Source organism: Triticum urartu, chromosome 2 (genome assembly GCF_003073215.2).
Source record: "Triticum urartu cultivar G1812 chromosome 2, Tu2.1, whole genome shotgun sequence".
Classification (NCBI taxonomy): Eukaryota; Viridiplantae; Streptophyta; class Magnoliopsida; order Poales; family Poaceae; genus Triticum; species Triticum urartu.
The window spans coordinates 727,924,684-727,946,070 of record NC_053023.1 but is presented as its reverse complement, the minus strand read 5'-3'; the positions used below and the strand labels follow the sequence as shown (position 1 = coordinate 727,946,070).

Here is a 21,387-nt window from a genome sequence, read left to right as displayed (position 1 = left end):
CGCACGCCCTGACCAGAGTCGCAGCGGGCGGCGCAAGGGACACGCACGCTGGAGAGAAGGCGATGAGAGGAGAACGCGCATGGAGCTAATGGCGGCGGGAGGAGCTGTGGGCTGTGGCCTCTGGGGAGAATCGGAGGCAGCGCCGGCGTTCAATCCTAGGGTTTGCGGGGGCGTCGGCTCGATTGGTTCGTTGGCAAAAGATAGCCCCGAATGTTGCTGGAATCGGATCTGGATGGGGGCGGCGACAAGGTGATGCGGTGGTGGAGGAGATGGCCGGTGGCGGCCAGAGCTGAGCGAGCAGCGGGCAGAGACTCAGGCAGGAAGAAAATGTTGGAGGAATAAGAGAGAGACTGGTTCACGGGGATGTGTGGGGTAGCGATGGAAAAAAGGCAGACCGGCTATACCTGAAAACTGGGGCCACGGGACAGCTACACATTTGCTTGCCGAACGATCCCTCGCAAGCCACAATTCACCAGGACTAGCTAGCTTTGAAGTATGTTGGCCTAAGCCATTTTGTTTTATGGGTTTGTATTTATATTCAATATATGAAAGTAACATTGATCGGCCTGTACGAAGGAGATACAATATGCTCAAAATTCAATTTTATAATTAAAAAATGTAAATAGATTTGCAGTATTTTTCAATATATAAAACTAGACTAAAGGTGGACGAATGACAGTGGTATTTTATTAAGAGAGTGGTGAGGCTTGAACTTGGGAGGCCTAGCACACCAGCTCATGTGCTTGACAGTAAGCCCCCAAGTCTTTCTTGTATTTTTCAATATATAGATTGACAATACTAAAAGTGAAAATCACATAGTATCGTGGTACTACGATCCGATCCAGCAGCTGACAAGAAAATGATACAAGAAACTGAGAGACACACGGGCAGGTGAATATCTTCTGCTCAGGTGAATATCTTGCGCAGACGATCTACTGAATAGGCGAACGACGTCACAGTCTCCTCAAGGCAGCGGTTCTTCTCTTCCCGGGTCCAGCTCTGACCATAGATGTGATCGGGTTAAGACACTGAGAGACACACGGGCAAAAAAATAAAAGAGCACGAAATCAAAGCTTTTGGACTTACAGAAGCAACTTGGTTAAGTTTTGTGCGGACATTCTGCAGCAGCTCGGACAGGGTACCTTCCCACTTGTAGAATTCCAGCTCTTTCTTGTTCAGAATCTTGTCAGCAATCTGACATGAATAGAGGGCATGATTATTAGGTTAAATGATACTCCCTCCGTCCCAAAATATAGAGTATTTAACCAAAAACTATCACATTTTATGGAAACGTGACAGAAAACTACCACTTTACAATTTTGTGTGGAAAACTATCACTTTTGTCCTAATCCGTGGCAAAAAACTACCAAGTCTCGAAACCGGCCGCTTCGCCCGCGCTAAGCATCAAACTAACCAGCCGGTCCCAAGTTTCAGGTGCCACGGTGGCCAACCGACGCCCACCACGCGTTAACGGCCGTTAACGGCGCATCCGCGGCCGGAAACGGCGTCGTCAGAGGATCAGCATCAAATGGCCGGTCCCACGGTTTGGTGCATTGAACGCAAACCGACAGCCGCCGTTTCCGACCGCGGGCGCGCCGTTAACGGCCGTTAACGTGCGGCGGGCGTCGGTTGACCACATGGCACCTGAAACGTGGGACCGGCTGGTCAGTTTGGTGTTTAGCGCGGGCGAAGCGACCGGTTTCGAGACTTGGTAGTTTTTTGCCACGGATTAGGACAAAAGTGGTAGTTTTCCATACAAAATCGTAAAGTGGTAGTTTTCTGTCACGTTTCCGTGAAATGTGATAGTTTTTGGTTAAATACTCCAAAATATAAGAACATTTTTGACATTTTTGACACTAGCATAGTGTCAAAAACATTCTTATATTTTGGAACGGAGGGAGTATTCATCAATGGAGGAACATGTAACTCTCGCTCACACCACACTGACAGAATACAGTCTGCCATGATGCCCTGATTTGCATTGGATAAGTAAATATAAGGATTCATGCCACAACGAAATGGCCAGCTATAGAATGAATGTAGAACTATTTACATAGCAGAAGAACGAGATATGAAACAGATCCGTATATAAAGTAACCCTCAACGGAGTGCATAAAGTAATAGCATGCATACTATCTTCTTTTGGAATTTGAATCAGCAAAACAAGAAGATTGAGAAGAATCAGTGCCAACAACACATTGTTAACAACAACATGGGAAGCCATTCAAACACACACACTATTTTACATCACATGAACGTTTTGGTATAAGGTTTTGTGCTGAAAAGTGGTACCTTTTTGCCGGTCAGTCGACCTCCAGCAGATTGACCAAAGTACATATTATAGAAGTGACAGAAAAATGCTTGCTGGTCCTTCTCAGACAACTCTTCCAGATAAGAAGCATATTTAGTGTCTGAAGCAGATGGTTCTGGAATTGTGTGACCCTGTTCGCTGAACCATTTCAGATCTTTCTTCAGTGCCTCTGATCTCTCTAACCCAGTATTCTGAAACTCCGCATCTGATAGGCATAGATAACTAGAATGTCAATCAGCAGCATCTAGCTAACAATGATGAAAGAAATGTTCCAGCTCTTACGGCAGGAAAAGGTAGGTAATCTGTCACATAACCACTATGAGATTCCAGTAATTACGCCATTTATTGTTCTATAAGCAGAAATCGAGCCAGCTCGGCTCGACTCGCTAAAACTCGTTTCGTTAACGAGCTAACTCAACTCGACTCGTTACTAAAACGAGCTCGAATCCAAAATTGGCTCGACTCGTACAACTTGCGAGCTGGCTCGTTTAGCTTGTTAAGCTCGTTAATGATATGAACATAAAAGCTTACGAATATGATCAAAATGATTACTTGGGAATTTAAAATGTACATATTAAACATGTACAATGTTCACAAACAATTGTAATCATGTGCCAACTTAACTTACAATTGTCAGTACCATCAAGTCAGTACCATGTACATGACCATTGACCACAACCAATTGTACATGACCACAATCATCAGCAAGTTAGTAACATATACATGACCAAATAATTGTAATTTTCTCGAACGTCTAGGCGTTGTGTTGTGCACCTGGGACGCAGGGTGCTTCGCTGATCTTTTGTACTGAGCCTAACGAGTTACATGAGTACTCGTGAGATCGGCTCGTTTAACTCGTTCTATAAACGATCTTAAACCAAAGCTTGGCTCGACTCGTTATTCTTCGAGTTCGAATTGATTCGAGTTGAGTCACGAGCTACTCGTTTAGCTCGCGAGCATCGAGCTTTTTTTCCAGCTCTAAGCAGAATAAACAAAGTACATGCATTGAGTTAAACTTTCCAGTTCCAACTACGGCGTTTCCTCATCTTGCTCCTTTTAGCTCCAGCTTGGTAAATTTTCTTGCAGCTTTTCAATCATTCATCTTATTGTCTCGTGCTTACCATCTCATGCTAATTCTTTTTCCATGCTTGTAGGTTCACCCATCGGTTGGATCCAACAATGTGCCGCTCAACCCCGGTTCTTCTAAAAATCTGCAAGAAAGCCCAGTGACGCCTACTACGGTTCTCAGCCTCCGCCTCAGCACCACACTTCGAATATTAGGAGGGCACTGTGACTCCAGGCGAGTTCTCCTAGTGTTGTGCTACTCATGCTTGTGGGTCTTTAATCCATAGATAGCAATCTTTAATAATTTGGGAAATTTTGGAACTTATGAATTATTCATATTGCTATTGTGCAAACCATATGACTACACTTGTCAAAATTTATAAGTTGTCAAAATCATGTGAGTACACGGTAAAAATCATGTGACCGTTCTCCTATGTTTAGTCTTTTAACTTGTGCGAATTTCAACTTGCAAAAAAATCATGTTTAGTCTTTTAATTTGTACATATTTGGAACTTGTGGAAATCAGGTGAGCACACTTGTAAAATTCTATAACTTGTCAAAATCTATAATTGTATAATTCATACATTTGCTTTCATATTTGTAGTATCGCATCATGGACGCCTTCGTCTTTGTGTAGTACTTGTGTTTGATGGATTTGTGATCTTCATGTTTCATGGACAAGTGATTTCAACTTGTTTGATGAATTTGTACATGTTTGGGTACTTCGGAACTCGATGGACTACTTGTGCTTTGGAACTTGATGGATTTGTGCTAGATATTGTGTGCTCTATATATGTTTCTGCTTCTTTTCAGAATGGTAGAATATATTTATTGTGCTGAATTGCAGGGATTTGAAACAAAACAGCTAAAAAATAAAAATAAAACTGGGGCCTTTACCGAGTGTTACACTCAGTCAAGGTGCCACATGGCAGAATCTAGTAGCATCTGGGCGCCTCTCTGACAAAATGGTCAGGCCGGCAATCGTTTTGTCGAGTGTATTCCGAAATACTCGGCAAATTTTTCACAAAATACACTCGGCAAATAGTCCAGAACCGCCGTGTATTTTGAAAATACACACTGTAAAGTTTTTGAATATTTGTCGTGTGTTTTCTGTAATACACTCAGCAATGTTTTTGAAACTTTGTTGTGTATTTCAAAAATACACTCGGCAATCTTTTGGAACTTTGCAGTGTATGGGCTTAAACACTCAGCAAATATGATGTCACGAGGGCTCTCCATTAGCGTCGACCGGCCGTCAAGGGTGCTTTTTTGCAGAGAGATGCAGAAAGATACTAGGCAAAGACTTTGCCGAGTTCTGGGCTTTATAGACTCGGGAAATGTTCTTTGTCGACAATATTTTTACCGTGTCCTATTTGCCGAGTGTAACAGTCGGCAAAGTTTTTGCCAAGTTTTATTTTGGGTTTACAGATCAAGTCTTTTTGATACTCGGCAAAGGTGCCAAATCCGGTAGTGCATGATACATAAGGGTTTCTGCTAAGTATGTCAACACAAATAGTGAGACGGAGGTTGCACTGCAAACAGTGATGTAAAAGAAGCCAGCCATCTAGCCCTGGCTATGCGCCACCGTGCCGCCAGCATAGTGCCCAGCGCTATTTAGAGCACTGATTTTCAAAGATCAATTTGCAAAAAGGCATTGAAAGCCATCAATGAAAAAAAGTCTTCAATTATCATTCTAAATGTAGAGGCCGGGGTAATCCTCCTTTTCGAAAAAAGAAAAAAAACATTCTAGATGGAGAGACTTCACATGCACGAGTAAGATGGCAAATATAGCTTCCAACATGTTTGCCAGGTAGAGGAAAACCCACTATAGCAATACGTACCGTTACATGTGAAGCAAACAAATACACCACATCCATATCACAAGCAAATGTGAATAAAAATGCACCAGTTCCAAATAATTTTAGTTGATAATGACTTGATATATGAACACTGTCACTAGAAAATGTTGATGAGATTATTCAAACTGGAAAGTGTGAAAAATTGAAGCGAAGTGTTTCCCCTGGAGCATTTTAGATACAAAATATTGTCGAATCACCAAGGAATTGAACATGCCTCTTCGCAACAGGTGAGAACCTACCTACGTTTTATTAAATTTGTGCGGATCCAATCTTAATTCTGAAGTACATCTCATCACAGGTTTATAATAGCAAAAAAAAAACCACACAACATTCTGTTGAACATTCAGTGTAATACCTGGTTTTACAACAAATTAGGCGTGTATTATCTCGAAAGCATCCGCAATAATCATGGCTTAAATTCTTTGAACACCTTAATTTGGATTAGTAGCCCATGATTAGTATTAGGATATCATATTTTTCGCAAACATTATCAGAAATGGCAAAAATAATTGCCTCTCTCTGAATCCTGGCTCTTGGTCTGTACATTCGATTTTAGTTTAGCAGAAAGAAGTATGAATGGATTATTGTGACCAAAATAAACTGTAGCACGAAATCTCTACCCGCCACACACTAGAGGAGGCAAAAAAATTGACTGGCAGAGCTAATTACACAAAACCAGACGGAAGGACGGGTTTGCTGTGACTCACACCATGGGACGGCGGCGCGGTCGACGATGTTCTCGAGCGTCTGGAAGATGAGCTTGCTGTCGACGAGGAAGCGCAGGTAGGCCTCAAGGTTAGGCTCCAGCTCGTTGAGGGACGGTCCCTCAAGCTCCTTCTCCCCTTCGCTGGCCTGGTCCTTGGTGTGCATCCGCATCGCCGCAGCCCTCATCTCCTCCACGAAGGTCTTCCCGGCCCCTTCGTGCCCTCTCGCTGCCGCCGCGGCCATCCTCCTCCGCTGGGAATGAATTTGCACAGAAATCCCCGGCACACGGCGCGCCCCGAACGACATGGACAGGCCGCTGCTGTTCATCCCAGCGGCGGAAACGGAGATAGATACGCGCGGAGAGGAGGCAAGGGTTGCTGCTGCGAGCGCCATGGAGTCGACGATGGCGAAAGGGAAGTGCGGGGGGTGGTGGCGAGATACTGCCGCGGGTGCCATGGGAGCGGCTTCACTTATAGCGCCTGGGTATCGTGCCAGGGAAGGCGAGTCGGCGTTGGAACCTGAGCACATGGAGGAGCACGACACAGATTCTTTGACTTGCAAGAGCAAAGTCAGATAAGACTTTGGCAATTCTCAGCCATTAGATTTAACATCTGCGGTTCAGATTTGGTGCTACGGAACAGGTGCTACGGGAACAAAACAGTACAACGACAGTGTTTTTCCACGGTGTTTTTGCTAGTACAATTTGTATCACAATCCACCGTGCACTCCAGTTTTAATCCCCGCATCTACACGTATCGCTCCCAGCCGCGAGGATTTCTCCTTGTTCGAAGGATTGAAAGGACGATCCCTTCGCCGGTATATATCCACGCATACTGTATTTCAATCCATCAGCGTTCCACCGTCCAGAGCATTGCGTTAATGGCGAGAGTAGAACAGCCTTCCAAGTTCCAACCTATGGTGGAGAACTCTTGGAGAGGTATTGGGCAGCCCTAGACGGTCCTAGAACTTGCTTGTATTGTATGCCTTGTGCGTCAATACCATTCGCGGATAGTGTTTTTATCGGTAACACGACAGTGCGAGGAGAGAGTTAAAAACCTTAGATGGCGGCTTCGACTTAAACATTGTATTGTGCATGATAGTAAAGGCAAAGGAGCTGGTATAGCTTTGTTTTGGGATTAAGGCATTGAAATAAAAATGCTCTTATATGGTGTGAGATACATCGATGTCACTATCCGTGATGATCCCCATGGTCCAAAGTGGCGGGGAACTTTTGTGTATGGGGAGCCCAGAAGTCAAGATTGACACTTTATGTGGAGTTTGCTAAGGAGGATTAAACCGAATGTTGGCGTACCTTGGCTCATGATCGGTGACTTCAACGAATGTATGTGCCAACATGAGCATTTTTTTTCAGCTCGAAGATCAGAAAGTAAGATGGCAAATTTTAGAGAGCTTTTGTCTTAGTGTGATCATGATTTTTGTTGTGGCATACTAACTAGCATTGAAAGTGCGTTAAGTCGACTAGAGGGGGGGGGGGGGGGGGGGTGTGAAAAGGCAATTTTTTTGAATTCTTCACTGAGGAATTTTAAGGTGAGGAAATTCCTTGGCGAAGAACTACTTGCAGCGGAATAAGTACTCAGATGCAAACATAACAGAACATAGACATGGTCATCATGATGAAATTAGAAGCAAGCACAGAGTACAGAAAGTGTAAACACATGATAAACATGATGAAGACAAAAAGACTGAAGAAATTGAACTGAGGAAATTGAGAAAGTCTTCAGTCGAAAGTCTTCAAACAGATATGAATAAGTACACAACACAGTAATGAGGAAATAGAACCAGTAGGCTTGGTGAAGACAATGATTTGGTAGACCAGTTCCAACTGATGTGACAGTTGTACGTCTGGTTGGAGCGGCTAGGTATTTAAACCTGAGGACACACAGTCCTGGACACACAGTCCTCACTGTATTCTCCTTGAACTAAGGTCACACAGAGCTCGTCCAATGACTCGTGGTAAGTCTTCAGGTGACTTCCAAACCTTCACAAACTCGGTCACTCAGCGATCCACAATTTCCTCTTGGATGCTCTAGACCACAACGCCTAACCGTCTGGAAGATGCACAGTCTTCAAAGGTAACAAGCGTCGGATCCACGCAGGATCAATCTCTTCAGTGATGCTCAATCACTTTGGGTTTGTAGGTGTTTGGGTTTGGGTTTTCCTCACTTGATGATTTTCGCTCAAATTCCTCGGAGGATGGGATGCTCTCAAATGACAAGTACCGGTTTCTCTCGGAGCAACCGACCAACTAGTGGTTGTAGGGGGCGGCTATTTATAGCCTAGGGAGCAGCCCGACATGATAAGACATAAATGCCCTTAAATGATATGACCGTTAGATGGATAAGATATTTTGGGACAGCTGGAGCATCGCATAGCAACGGTCGGAAATTTGACTATCAAATTCCTCAGAGCTATCATGTTCCTCACTTGTAGGCAATTCGCACTGGCGAATTCCTAACTCCTCAGTCAGAATAAATTCCTCAGAGACCAGAAGAACTTCGTCTCTGTCACTGAAGAAATTGACTGAACTGTATGAGATTTTCAATGGTTTCACTCGAAAGGATTGGGTAGGTGTAGGATTTTGAAATGAGCATCACTTGGAAATTTTTCCTTAGTATTTCCTCGACCCCCTTTAACAGTACGGTGTTTCCTATGACTCAAGAAAGAGAAAATGAAACTACGAAAACAAAAGTCTTCACGCTTCATGTCCTCGCATGAAATCCAAGTCTTCAAGGTCATACCAATTTATTCACTTTCAAAGTATTCAGAAAGTCTTCAGAAATCCAAAGTCTTCAGTTGAGGACAATCATTTTTAGGGGTCGACTTTCTCTATAAATATCAAACTCCTCATAGACTTATAGATCTGTGTACACTCACAAATGCATCAGTCCCTTAACCTATAAGTCCTCAGTACACCAAAATCACTAAGGGGAACTAGATGGACTTACAATCTCCCCCTTTTTGGTGATTGATGACAATATAGGTTAAGTTTTCAACGGTGATAAAACATATGAGTGTAAATACTGATATTAAGGAATTTGATTGCAAGATATAGAAGAACTCCCCCTAAAGTTGTGCATAGTGAGGAATTTTCTTTTGAAGCAATGCACACTTGAAGAGTAGAATCATGGAGATCTCCCCCTATATCTTGCAATTCATACACGCATTTATCATATAATATGAAGAATTTGAAATGCATGATGAAATATGGTGACTAATGTAATTCAGCATGCGTGCATTAACATATAAGAGAAAATAACATGCAGAAGAACACAGCAAAAGTATCAGACCACCATCGGGTTTAATTTTACAACTCGATCCAACACAGTTTTCAAAAGAGCGAGAGTTGAAACTTAGCAAAAACGCCCATATATAGAGACCCGCTTGAAGACTAACTCAAATATCTCCCCCTTTGTCATCAAATGACCAAAAGGATCAAAAAATAAGGACTAACGCCCCTGAAGAATATCATGTTGATGGAGGAGCGCCAGCGTTGTTGGGGTCCGTTGTTGTAGTAGGGCATGCCGCAGTGTCATCCAAATCTTCATGCTCATCCATGTCGCGTGATGAAGAATATGAGCTGGCCACCAAGGAGGGAACTTTGACTTTCTTGAATTTCTTCGCTGGTGGCTGAGACCAGTCAAAGTCCTGCTTGAGACCCATTTGCTTAAGATCTTCTTCACCATATAGGTGTGACAGAACAACCCAGGTGCGACCGAAGACTTCATGGCGGTAGTAGTGGTTTTTCTTCACTGCATTGTGGGTAGCAGTCATGTTGTGAAGAATGGAACCAAACTGACGCTTAACCCAGTTGTGGTTGTGTCGGTGTACAGAACTAGGGGCACATTTTTGTACCCCTTTACCTGTGCACGGGCAGTCAGAGCCGCGCTCGCGACCACGCCAAGCAGAGCGAGGGAGGTGAGCCAAGGGAAGACCAAAGCCCAAGATGGCCAGAGCAACAACAAGGACCAAGGCCACAAAGATCAGATGGACGAAGCAGGTTTCCCCGACAAGGACCCTTGCCGGGGCAGCTCGCCCACGCCAGCCGAGCGAGCCACCCTCGAGCCCACCAACACTCGACAAGTGCATTGGGACAGGACTCGGGAGGCACCTCTGTGATGGCATGCAGATCTTTGTGAAGACAAAGAATAGTCAAAATCAAATGAGGATAGGAAGGCAGCCATCCTCACCGAAGAAACCCACAAGACCCCCGGCAAGATCCTTGCCGGGGACGCCTGCGCACCAAGGCAAGACCCTTGCCGGGCCACCCGGCAAGGCCCTCGCCAAGCGCACCAGCAGGGCCACCGTCAGGCCCGCACCAGCCAAGTCTACGCTGCCGTTCGCATCCAGCTGCCGACCCAACTAGCTGGGCAGGCACCTGCGTGGCAACATGCAACCCTTCGTGGAGGCTCCACCACCGTGCCACCTCAGCTGCCTGCCTGCCTACATGGCACCGCATGCATCGCTGGCCAGGGCGCGTGTCGAAGCTTGGAGGAGCGGCGACGGACGGGACGGGCCTCGCCCCCGTCCCCGATAAAGTGAAGGGACACCTAAGCCTTGCATTAAATGCACTTTGTCCTGTAATACCAGGATAACCACGCAACACTGTAGCCTTTCCACCTCGTGTGTGCCACTGTGGCAACCCCTTTTTCTATAAAAGGAGGCCCAAGGCGAGGAGGGGAAGGATTGGGCTTTTTGGAGCGCGTTACACCCCGTAGCTAGTTCAAGAACTCAGAATACATCCACCAAAGCAGGAGTAGGGTTTTACGCATCCTCACGGCCCGAACCTGGATAAACGAACCGCGTGCTCTCTGTTAGACCCGCTCTTCTCTCAACCCCACGCCCCGCAACCGCAGTAGGGATTCTTGTGATCCCATAGGTGTCATTTTCCACCGACATCTTTGGCGCGCCAGGTAGGGGGCGCGTTTGTGAGAATCTGGTCTGGTAGTTAGCCTAGCGGTTCTTCATCGCCATGGCCCCTAAGAAGAAGATGGCCACGGTGATCGGCTCGTTGGGAGCCGAACGGCCCGTGCCGGTGCGAACGAGCAGCAGACCGGTCACGGACAGGACTCGGGCCACAGCCCGCGAACACCAGCACCACCCAGGCAGTCGGAGCCTGGAGAGCGGCGTCATTCGTGCACCAGATGATCGGCCCCATGCCGCCGGATCCAGAGACGGAGTTGGGCCCCCTGCCGGCGGTGCAGGGCCCTCCGGGGGTGTCGTTGCGCTGACTCCGGGCGGCGCGACGACCTCCAGGACTCATACACCGGCGACCACCGCGCGTTCTTCCCATGGTGTGCGCGCCGAACAGCGTCACCACGTTGGTGACCCTGGGCACCGCCGTGGGAAGAGCCATGTGCGTCGTCAGCAAGATGAAGGAGTTCAACACGCTCGCCGAAGCACTGGTGAAAATGGCACGCAGCCGCTGGGTCGTGACAGAGCTTCTTCTAACATAGTTAGAAGTCAAAGCACGCCGCGATCCACTCAGTTTTCACCGCCACCCATGCCAGCGGAAGCCTTGGCGCGCGCACAGCTGCTCCTCGACTTCCCTCATACTGCGGAGAAGCTCGATGAGTGGAGGGCCACCATCCGGAGCCTCGTCGCCGTCGCGAACAAAGACGATCCGTGACCGGCGGGGCCCTCAGGTCGGCACTCCACTGAACCATCCCATGCTGGCGCTAGGAGGACCAGGGGAGCTGCGGCCACGGTGCACTCTCCTCCTCCTCGCCAGCCGCCGCGGACGTCGGCCCGTCGCGACGACGCTGGTGATAACATCTCCATAGCATCGTCCGATCCACGGACCCTCCGCGACCAGCGCCAGGTCCTTCGGGAGCGAGCTCACGAAGACACTCGAACCACCGTCGAGCGCCGGTGCGAAGCGCGCCGCCAGTCGGACAAGCGGGCGGGACCCTCTACGAACCACCCGGCACCGGGAGGCCCCGGCGGCCTACCTTACGAGGTGGGCTGCCCGGCTTTTACCCGTGAGCTCAGGCAGTTCCAGTGGCCGTCCCACCGCACGTTCAAGCCAGACGTCGGCGAGAAGTACACCGGCAAGACCCATCCGTCCGAGTTCCTCAGCATCTACACCATCGCGATGTAGGCCGCTGGGGCTCGTGACGACAAGGTGCTTGCCAACTACTTCCCACTGGCGCTCAAGCCCAATGTAATGTCTTGGTTGATGCACTTGCCGGCGGACTCCATCTCTTCCTGGTCAGATCTATGCCATGAGTTCATTGGCGCCTTCACAGGAGGCCACCAAGCTCATGGCCAGGCCAGTGATCTACATATCATTCCCCAGAAGGAAGGGGAGACCCTGCGCAAGTATATCCAGATATTCAGCCGGGTGCAGTACAACATCCCCGACGTTCATCCCGCCATTGTGATTAGCGTGTTCCATCAGAACATGCACAATCGCAAGATGTGCGAGGAGCTGGCGATGACCAAGGTTAAGGATGTGGTCGAGCTCTACGTTCTGGCCGATAGGTGCGCCCGAGCTGAGGACGCTGCCGCCCCGACGAAGAAGGGCCGACGTCGCAACAGGAAACGCAAAGGCAAGGCCGTGCTTGCCGTTGAGGGATCTGACGATACTGGTGCCGGCAAGAAGGTCAGGGCAGACACCTCCGGCAAGGAGATTGCCGGGTGCGTCGCCTGCCGGGCCTTGGCGGCTACCGACAAGCCAGGAAGCTCCGGCAAGCAATACTGCTAGATCCACCGCACCAAGGGCCACGATCTCCAGAACTGCCGACAAGTGGAGCTGCTTGCTAAGAAGCAAAAGGCTGAGTACGAAAGGCGGGACAAGGAGAAGGACCAGGATAGTGCTGAGGGATCCGGCAAGAAGCGTGGCGGCCAAGGAGGCCGCCCCGGCAAGGACAACTAGCAGGAGAGGCCCGCCCGGGGCCGCGACAAGAAACAAGAAGACGACGATCATGACGAGGACGACAAGTCTGGTGAGCAAGGGCTCTAGAAGGCTACGGAGGCCATGTGCGTCGATGGCGGCACCTCGCTGCATACCTCTCACCGCCAGCTCAAGCAGTGGGCGCGAGAGGTTACAGCAACAGAGCCATCGTTCGACGCTCAGAAGCCACTAAAGTGGTCCAGCACGCCCCTCATCTTTGACGCCGAGGACCACCCTGATCGCACTACCGCGGTCGGGTGTTTGCCGTTGTTGGTTTGGCCAACAATACACAACCTCAGGGTGAACAAGATGTTGGTTGACGGCGGGGCCGACCTAAACCTGATCTCGCCTGCCATGATCAAAAGGTTGCAAATCCCTGATGGAGACCTCGTTTCAGGGGGTCAATCCGGGGAGAAGCCAGCCAAAGGGAAAGGTCACACTGCCCGTGACATTTGGAGGAGAGTTGAACTACCGGACGGAGAGGATCGTCTTCAACGTGGCCGAGATCCCCTTGCCCTACAACGGGATCCTCGACCGCCCGGCACTAGCCAAGTTCATGGCGGCGTCACACTACGCCTACAACATGCTAAAGATGCCCGGGCCGTTGACCATCATCTCCGTCCCCTCCGACAAGAAGGACGTGCTGATCTGCGCCGACCAACTCTACCAGGAAGCAGTTGCAGCAGCTGCCGTCAAGGCACCTGCTCCTGAAGGAAATATGCCCTAGAGGCAATAATAAAGTTATTATTTATTTCCTTATATCATGATAAATGTTTATTATTCATGCTAGAATTGTATTAACCGGAAACATAATACATGTGTGAATATATAGACAAACAGAGTGTCACTAGTATGCCTCTACTTGACTAGCTCGTTAATCAAAGATGGTTATGTTTCCTAACCATGAACAAAGAGTTATTATTTGATTAACGAGGTCACATCATTAGTTGAATGATCTGATTGACATGACCCATTCCATTAGCTTAGCACCCGATCGTCTAGTATGTTGCTATTGCTTTCTTCATGACTTATACATGTTCCTATGACTATGAGATTATGCAACTCCCGTTTACCGGAGGAACACTTTGTGTGCTACCAAACGTCACAACATAACTGGGTGATTATAAAGGAACTCTACAGGTGTCTCCAAAGGTAGATGTTGGGTTGGCGTATTTCGAGATTAGGATTTGTCACTCCGATTGTCGGAGAGGTATCTCTGGGCCCTCTCGATAATGCACATCACATAAGCCTTGCAAGCATTGCAGCCAATGAGTTAGTTGTGAGATGATGTATTATGGAATGAGTAAAGAGACTTGCCGGTAACGAGATTGAACTAGGTATTGGATACCGACGATCGAATCTCGGGCAAGTAACATACCGATGACAAAGGGAACAACGTATGTTGTTATGCGGTCTGACCGATAAAGATCTTCGTAGAATATGTAGGAGCCAATATGGGCATCCAGGTCCCGCTATTGGTTATTGACCGGAGATGTGTCTCAGTCATGTCTGCATTATTCTCGAACCGTAGGGTCCGCACGCTTAACGTTACGATGACAGTTATTATGAGTTTATGCATTTTGATGTACCGAAGTTAGTTCGGAGTCCCGGATGTGATCACGGACATGACGAGGAGTCTCGAAATGGTCGAGACATAAAGATTGATATATTGGAAGCCTATGTTTGGATATCGGAAGTGTTCCGGGTGAAATCGGGATTTTACCAGAGTACCGGGAGGTTACCGGAACCCCCCGGGAACTATATGGGCCTTAGTGGGCTTTAGCGGAAAGGAGAAAGGGGCAGCCCAAGGTGGGCCGCGCGCCTCCCCCCTCCCCTAGTCCTATTAGGACTAGGAGAGGTGGCCGGCCCCCTCTCTCTCTTTCCCCCCTCGAGGAATCCTATTCCAACTAGGATTGGGGGGGGGGGAATCCTACTCCCAGAGGGAGTAGGACTCCCTTGGCGCGCCCTCCATGGCCGGCCGCCCCCTCCCCCTTGGCTCCTTTATATACGGAGGCAGGGGGCACCCTAGAACACACAAGTTGATCATTGAGATCGTTCCTTAGCCGTGTGCGGTGCCCCCTGCCACCATATTCCACTTCGATCATATTGTAGCGGTGCTTAGGCGAAGCCCTGCGACGGTAGAACATCAAGATCGTCACCACGCCGTCGTGCTGACGGAACTCCTCCCCGACGCTTTGCTGGATCGGAGCCCGGGGATCGTCATCGAGCTGTACGTGTGCTAAGAACTCGGAGGTGCCGGAGTAACGGTGCTTGGATCGGTCGGATCAGGAAGACGTACGACTACTTCCTCTACGTTGTGTCAACGCTTCCGCAGTCGGTCTGCGTGGGTACGTAGACAACACTCTCCCCTCTCGTTGCTGTGCATCACCATGATCTTGCGTGTGCGTAGGAAAATTTTGAAATTACTACGTTCCCCAAGAGTGGCATCCGAGCCTAGGTTTTATGGTTTGATGTTATATGCACGAGTAGAACACAGGTGAGTTGTGGGCGATATAAGTCATACTGCCTACCAGCATGTCATACTTTGGTTCGGCGGTATTGTTGGACGAGACGACCCGGACCGACATTACGCGTACGCTTACGCGAGACCGGTTCTCCCGACGTGCTTTGCACACAGGTGGCTTGCGGGCGACTGTCTCTCCAACTTTAGTTGAACCGAGTGTGGCTACGCCCGGTCCGTGCGAAGGTTAAAACGGAGTCTATTTGACAAACTATCGTTGTGGTTTTGATGCGTAGGTGAGATTGGTTCTTGCTTAAGCCCGTAGCAGCCACGTAAAACTTGCAACAACAAAGTAGAGGACGTCTAACTTGTTTTTGCAGGGCATGTTGTGATGTGATATGGTCAAGGCATGATGATGAATTTTATTGTATGAGATGATCATGTTTTGTAACCGAGTTATCGGCAACTGGCAGGAGCCATATGGTTGTCGCTTTATTGTATGCAATGCAATCGCGATGTAATGCTTTACTTTATCACTAAGCGGTAGCGATAGTCGTGGAAGCATAAGATTGACGAGACGACAACGATGCTACGATGGAGATCAAGGTGTCGCGCCGGTGACGATGGTGATCATGACGGTGCTTCGGAGATGGAGATCACAGGCACAAGATGATGATGGCCATATCATATCACTTATATTGATTGCATGTGATGTTTATCTTTTATGCATCTTATCTTGCTTTGATTGACGGTAGCATTATAAGATGATCTCTCACTAAATTATCAAGAAGTGTTCTCCCTGAGTATGCACCGTTGCCAAAGTTCGTCGTGCCCAGACACCACGTGATGATCGGGTGTGATAAGCTCTACGTCCATCCACAACGGGTGCAAGCCAGTTTTGCACACGCAGAATACTCGGGTTATACTTGACGAGCCTAGCATATGCAGATATGGCCTCGGAACACGGAGACCGAAAGGTCGAGCGTGAATCATATAGTAGATATTATGAACATAATGATGTTCACCATTGAAGACTAATCCATTTCACGTGATGATCGGTTATGGTTTAGTTGATTTGGATCACGTGATCACTTAGAAGATTAGAGGGATGTCTATCTAAGTGGGAGTTCTTAAGTAATATGATTAATTGAACTTAAATTTATCATGAACTTAGTCCCTGATAGTATCTTGCTTATTTATGTTGATTGTAGATAGATGGCTCGTGCTGTTGTTCCGTTGAATTTTAATGCGTTCCTTGAGAAAGCAAAGTTGAAAGATGATGGTAGCAATTACACGGACTGGGTCCGTAACTTCAGGATTATCCTCATTGCTGCACAGAAGAATTACGTCCTGGAAGCACCGATGGGTGCCAGGCCTGCTGCTGGAGCAACACCAGATGTTATGAACGTCTGGCAGAGCAAAGCTGATGACTACTCGATAGTTCAGTGTGCCATGCTTTACGGCTTAGAATCGGGACTTCAACGACGTTTTGAACGTCATGGAGCATATGAGATGTTTCAGGAGTTGAAGTTAATATTTCAAGCAAATGCCCGGATTGAGAGATATGAAGTCTCCAATAAGTTCTATAGCTGCAAGATGGAGGAGAACAGTTCTGTCAGTGAGCATATACTCAAAATGTCTGGGTATAATAATCACTTGATTCAATTGGGAGTTAATCTTCCAGATGATTGCGTCATTGACAGAATTCTCCAATCACTGCCACCAAGCTACAAGAGCTTCGTGATGAACTATAATATGCAAGGGATGAACAAGACTATTCCCGAGCTCTTCGCAATGCTGAAAGCTGCGGAGGTAGAAATCAAGAAGGAGCATCAAGTGTTGATGGTCAACAAGACCACTAGTTTCAAGAAGGGCAAAGGGAAGAAGAAGGGGAACTTCAAGAAGAACAGCAAGCAAGTTGCTGCTCAAGTCTGGACCTAAGCCTGAAACTGAGTGCTTCTACTACAAGCAGACTGGTCACTGGAAGCGGAACTGCCCCAAGTATTTGGCGGATAAGAAGGATGGCAAGGTGAACAAAGGTATATGTGATATACATGTTATTGATGTGTACCTTACTAGAGCTCGCAGTAGCACCTGGGTATTTGATACTGGTTCTGTTGCTAATATTTGCAACTCAAAACAGGGACTACGGATTAAGCGAACACTGGCAAAGGACGAGGTGACGATGCGCGTGGGAAATGGTTCCAAAGTCGATGTGATCGCGGTCGGCACGCTACCTCTACATCTACATTCGGAATTAGTATTAGACCTAAATAATTGTTATTTGGTGCCTGCGTTGAGCATGAACATTATATCTGGATCTTGTTTGATGCGAGACGGTTATTCATTTAAATCAGGGAATAATGGTTGTTCTATTTATATGAGTAATATCTTTGATGGTCATGCACCTTTGAAGAGTGGTCTATTTTTTATGAATCTCGATAGTAGTGATACACATATTCATAATGTTGAAGCCAAAAGATGTAGAGTTGATAATGATAGTGCAACTTATTTGTGGCACTGCCGTTTAGGTCATATCGGTATAAAGCGCATGAAGAAACTCCATACTGATGGGCTTTTGGAACCACTTGATTATGAATCACTTGGTACTTGCGACCCGTGCCTCATGGGCAAGATGACTAAAACACCATTCTCCGGTACTATGGAGAGAGCAACAGATTTGTTGGAAATCATACATACAGATGTATGTGGTCCGATGAATATTGAGGCTCGTGGCGGATATCGTTATTTTCTCACCTTCACAGATGATTTAAGCAGATATGGGTATATCTACTTTATGAAACATAAGTCTGAAACATTTGAAAAGTTCAAAGAATTTCAGAGTGAAGTGGAAAATCATCGTAACAAGAAAATAAAGTTTCTACGATCTGATCGTGGAGGAGAATATTTGAGTTACGAGTTTGGTGTACATATGAAAAATTGTGGAATAGTTCCGCAACTCATGCCACCTGGAACACCACAGCGTAATGGTGTGTCCGAACGTCGTAATCGTACTTTATTAGATATGGTGCGATCTATGATGTCTCTTACAGATTTACCGCTATCGTTTTGGGGTTATGCTCTAGAGACGGCCGCATTCACGTTAAATAGGGCACCATCAAAATCCGTTGAGACGACGCCTTATGAACTATGGTTTGGCAAGAAACCAAAGTTGTCATTCCTTAAAGTTTGGGGCTGCGATGCTTATGTGAAAAAGCTTCAACCTGATAAGCTCGAACCCAAATCGGAGAAATGTGTCTTCATAGGATACCCAAAGGAGACTGTTGGGTACACCTTCTATCACAGATCCGAAGGCAAGACATTCGTTGCTAAGAATGGATCCTTTCTAGGGAAGGAGTTTCTCTCGAAAGAAGTGAGTGGGAGGAAAGTAGAACTTGACGAGGTAACTGTACCTGCTCCCTTATTGGAAAGTAGTACATCACAGAAAACTGTTTCAGTGACACCTACACCAGTTAGTGAGGAAGCTAATGATGATGATCATGAAACTTTAGATCAAGATACTACTGAACCTCGTAGATCAACCAGAGTGAGATCCGCACCCGAGTGGTACGGTAATCCTGTTCTGGAAGTCATGCTACTAGATCATGATGAACCTACGAACTATGAAGAAGCGATGGTGAGCCCAGATTCCACAAAATGGCTTGAAGCCATGAAATCTGAGATGGGATCCATGTATGAGAATAAAGTATGGACTTTGGTTGACTTGCCCGCTGATCGGCAAGCAATTGAGAATAAATGGATCTTCAAGAAGAAGACTGACGCTGACGGTAATATTACTGTCTACAAAGCTCGACTTGTCGCAAAAGGTTTTCGGCAAGTTCAAGGGATTGACTACGATGAGACCTTCTCACCCATAGCGATGCTTAAGTCTGTCCGAATCATGTTAGCAATTGCCGCATTTTATGATTATGAAATTTGGCAGATGGATGTCAAAACTGCATTCCCGAATGGATTTCTGGAAGAAGAGTTGTATATGATGCAACCAGAAGGTTTTGTCGATCCAAAGGGAGCTAACAAAGTGTGCAAGCTCCAGCGATCCATTTATGGACTGGTGCAAGCCTCTCGGAGTTGGAATAAACGCTTTGATAGTGTGATCAAAGCATTTGGTTTTATACAGACTTTTGGAGAAGCCTGTATTTACAAGAAAGTGAGTGGGAGCTCTGTAGCATTTCTGATATTATATGTGGATGACATATTACTGATTGGAAATGATATAAAATTTCTGGATAGCATAAAGGGATACTTGAATAAGAGTTTTTCAATGAAAGACCTCGGTGAAGCTGCTTACATATTAGGTATTAAGATCTATAGAGAGAGATCAAGACGCTTAATTGGACTTTCACAAAGCACATACCTTGACAAAGTTTTGAAAAAGTTCAAAATGGATCAAGCAAAGAAAGGGTTCTTGCCTGTGTTACAAGGTGTGAAATTGAGTAAGACTCAAAGCCCGACCACTGCAGAAGATAGAGAGAAAATGAAAGATGTTCCCTATGCTTCAGCCATAGGCTCTATCATGTATGCAATGCTGTGTACCAGACCTGATGTGTGCCTTACTATAAGTTTAGCAGGGAGGTACCAAAGTAATCCAGGAATGGATCACTGGACAGCGGTCAAGAACATCCTGAAGTACCTGAAAAGGACTAAGGATATGTTTCTCGTATATGGAGGTGACAAAGAGCTCATCGTAAATGGTTACGTTGATGCAAGCTTTGACACTGATCCGGACGATTCTAAATCGCAAACCGGATACGTGTTTACATTAAACAGTGGAGCTGTCAGTTGGTGCAGTTCTAAACAAAGCGTCGTAGCAGGATCTACATGTGAAGCGGAGTACATAGCTGCTTCGGAAGCAGCAAATGAAGGAGTCTGGATGAAGGAGTTCATATCCGATCAAGGTGTCATACCTAGTGCATCGGGTCCAGTGAAAATCTTTTGTGACAATACTGGTGCAATTGCCTTGGCAAAGGAATCCACATTTCACAAGAGAACCAAGCACATCAAGAGACGCTTCAATTCCATCCGGGATCTAGTCCAGGTGGGAGACATAGAGATTTGCAAGATACATACGGATCTGAATGTTGCAGACCCGTTGACTAAGCCTGTTCCACGAGCAAAACATGATCAGCACCAAGGCTCCATGGGTGTTAGAATCATTACTATGTAATCTAGATTATTGACTCTAGTGCAAGTGGGAGGCTGAAGGAAATATGCCCTAGAGGCAATAATAAAGTTATTATTTATTTACTTATTTCATGATAAATGTTTATTATTCATGCTAGAATTGTATTAACCAGAAACATAATACATGTGTGAATACATAGACAAACAGAGTGTCACTAGTATGCCTCTACTTGACTAGCTCGTTAATCAAAGATGGTTATGTTTCCTAACCATGAACAAAGAGTTGTTATTTGATTAACGAGGTCACATCATTAGTTGAATGATCTGATTGACATGACCCATTCCATTAGCTTAGCACCCGATCGTTTAGTATGTTGCTATTGCTTTCTTCATGACTTATACATGTTCCTATGACTATGAGATTATGCAACTCCCGTTTGCTGGAGGAACACTTTGGGTGCTACCAAACGTCACAACGTAACTGGGTGATTATAAAGGAGCATTACAGGTGTCTCCAAAGGTACATGTTGGGTTGGCGTATTTCGAGATTAGGATTTGTCACTCCGATTGTCGGAGAGGTATCTCTGGGCCCTCTCGGTAATGCACATCACATAAGCCTTGCAAGCATTACAACTAAGATGTTAGTTGTGAGATGATGTATTACGAAACGAGTAAAGACACTTGCCGGTAACGAGATTGAACTAGGTATTGGATACCGATGATCGAATCTCGGGCAAGTAACATACCGATGACAAAGGGAACAACGTATGTTGTTATGCGGTCTGACCGATAAAGATCTTCATAGAATATGTAGGAGCCAATATGGGCATCCAGGTCCCGCTATTGGTTATTGACCGGAGACGTGTCTCGGTCATGTCTACATTGTTCTCGAACTGTAGGGTCCGCACGCTTAAAGTTACGATGACAGTTG

General features: G+C 46.6%; 1 protein-coding gene across 1 annotated transcript; it reads right to left on the bottom strand.

Moving 5' to 3' along the window:
• Positions 1-599: 599 nt before the first annotated feature.
• Positions 600-6,402, bottom strand: LOC125534420 (heme oxygenase 1, chloroplastic-like). Its single transcript, XM_048697654.1, has 4 exons — positions 5,943-6,402; positions 2,293-2,516; positions 1,087-1,194; positions 600-999 (listed from the first exon to the last, which is right to left on the bottom strand). Exons 1-4 carry the CDS (start codon positions 6,394-6,396, stop codon positions 907-909), a joined length of 879 nt encoding a protein of 292 aa, XP_048553611.1. The 5' UTR covers positions 6,397-6,402; the 3' UTR covers positions 600-906.
• Positions 6,403-21,387: the final 14,985 nt, after the last annotated feature.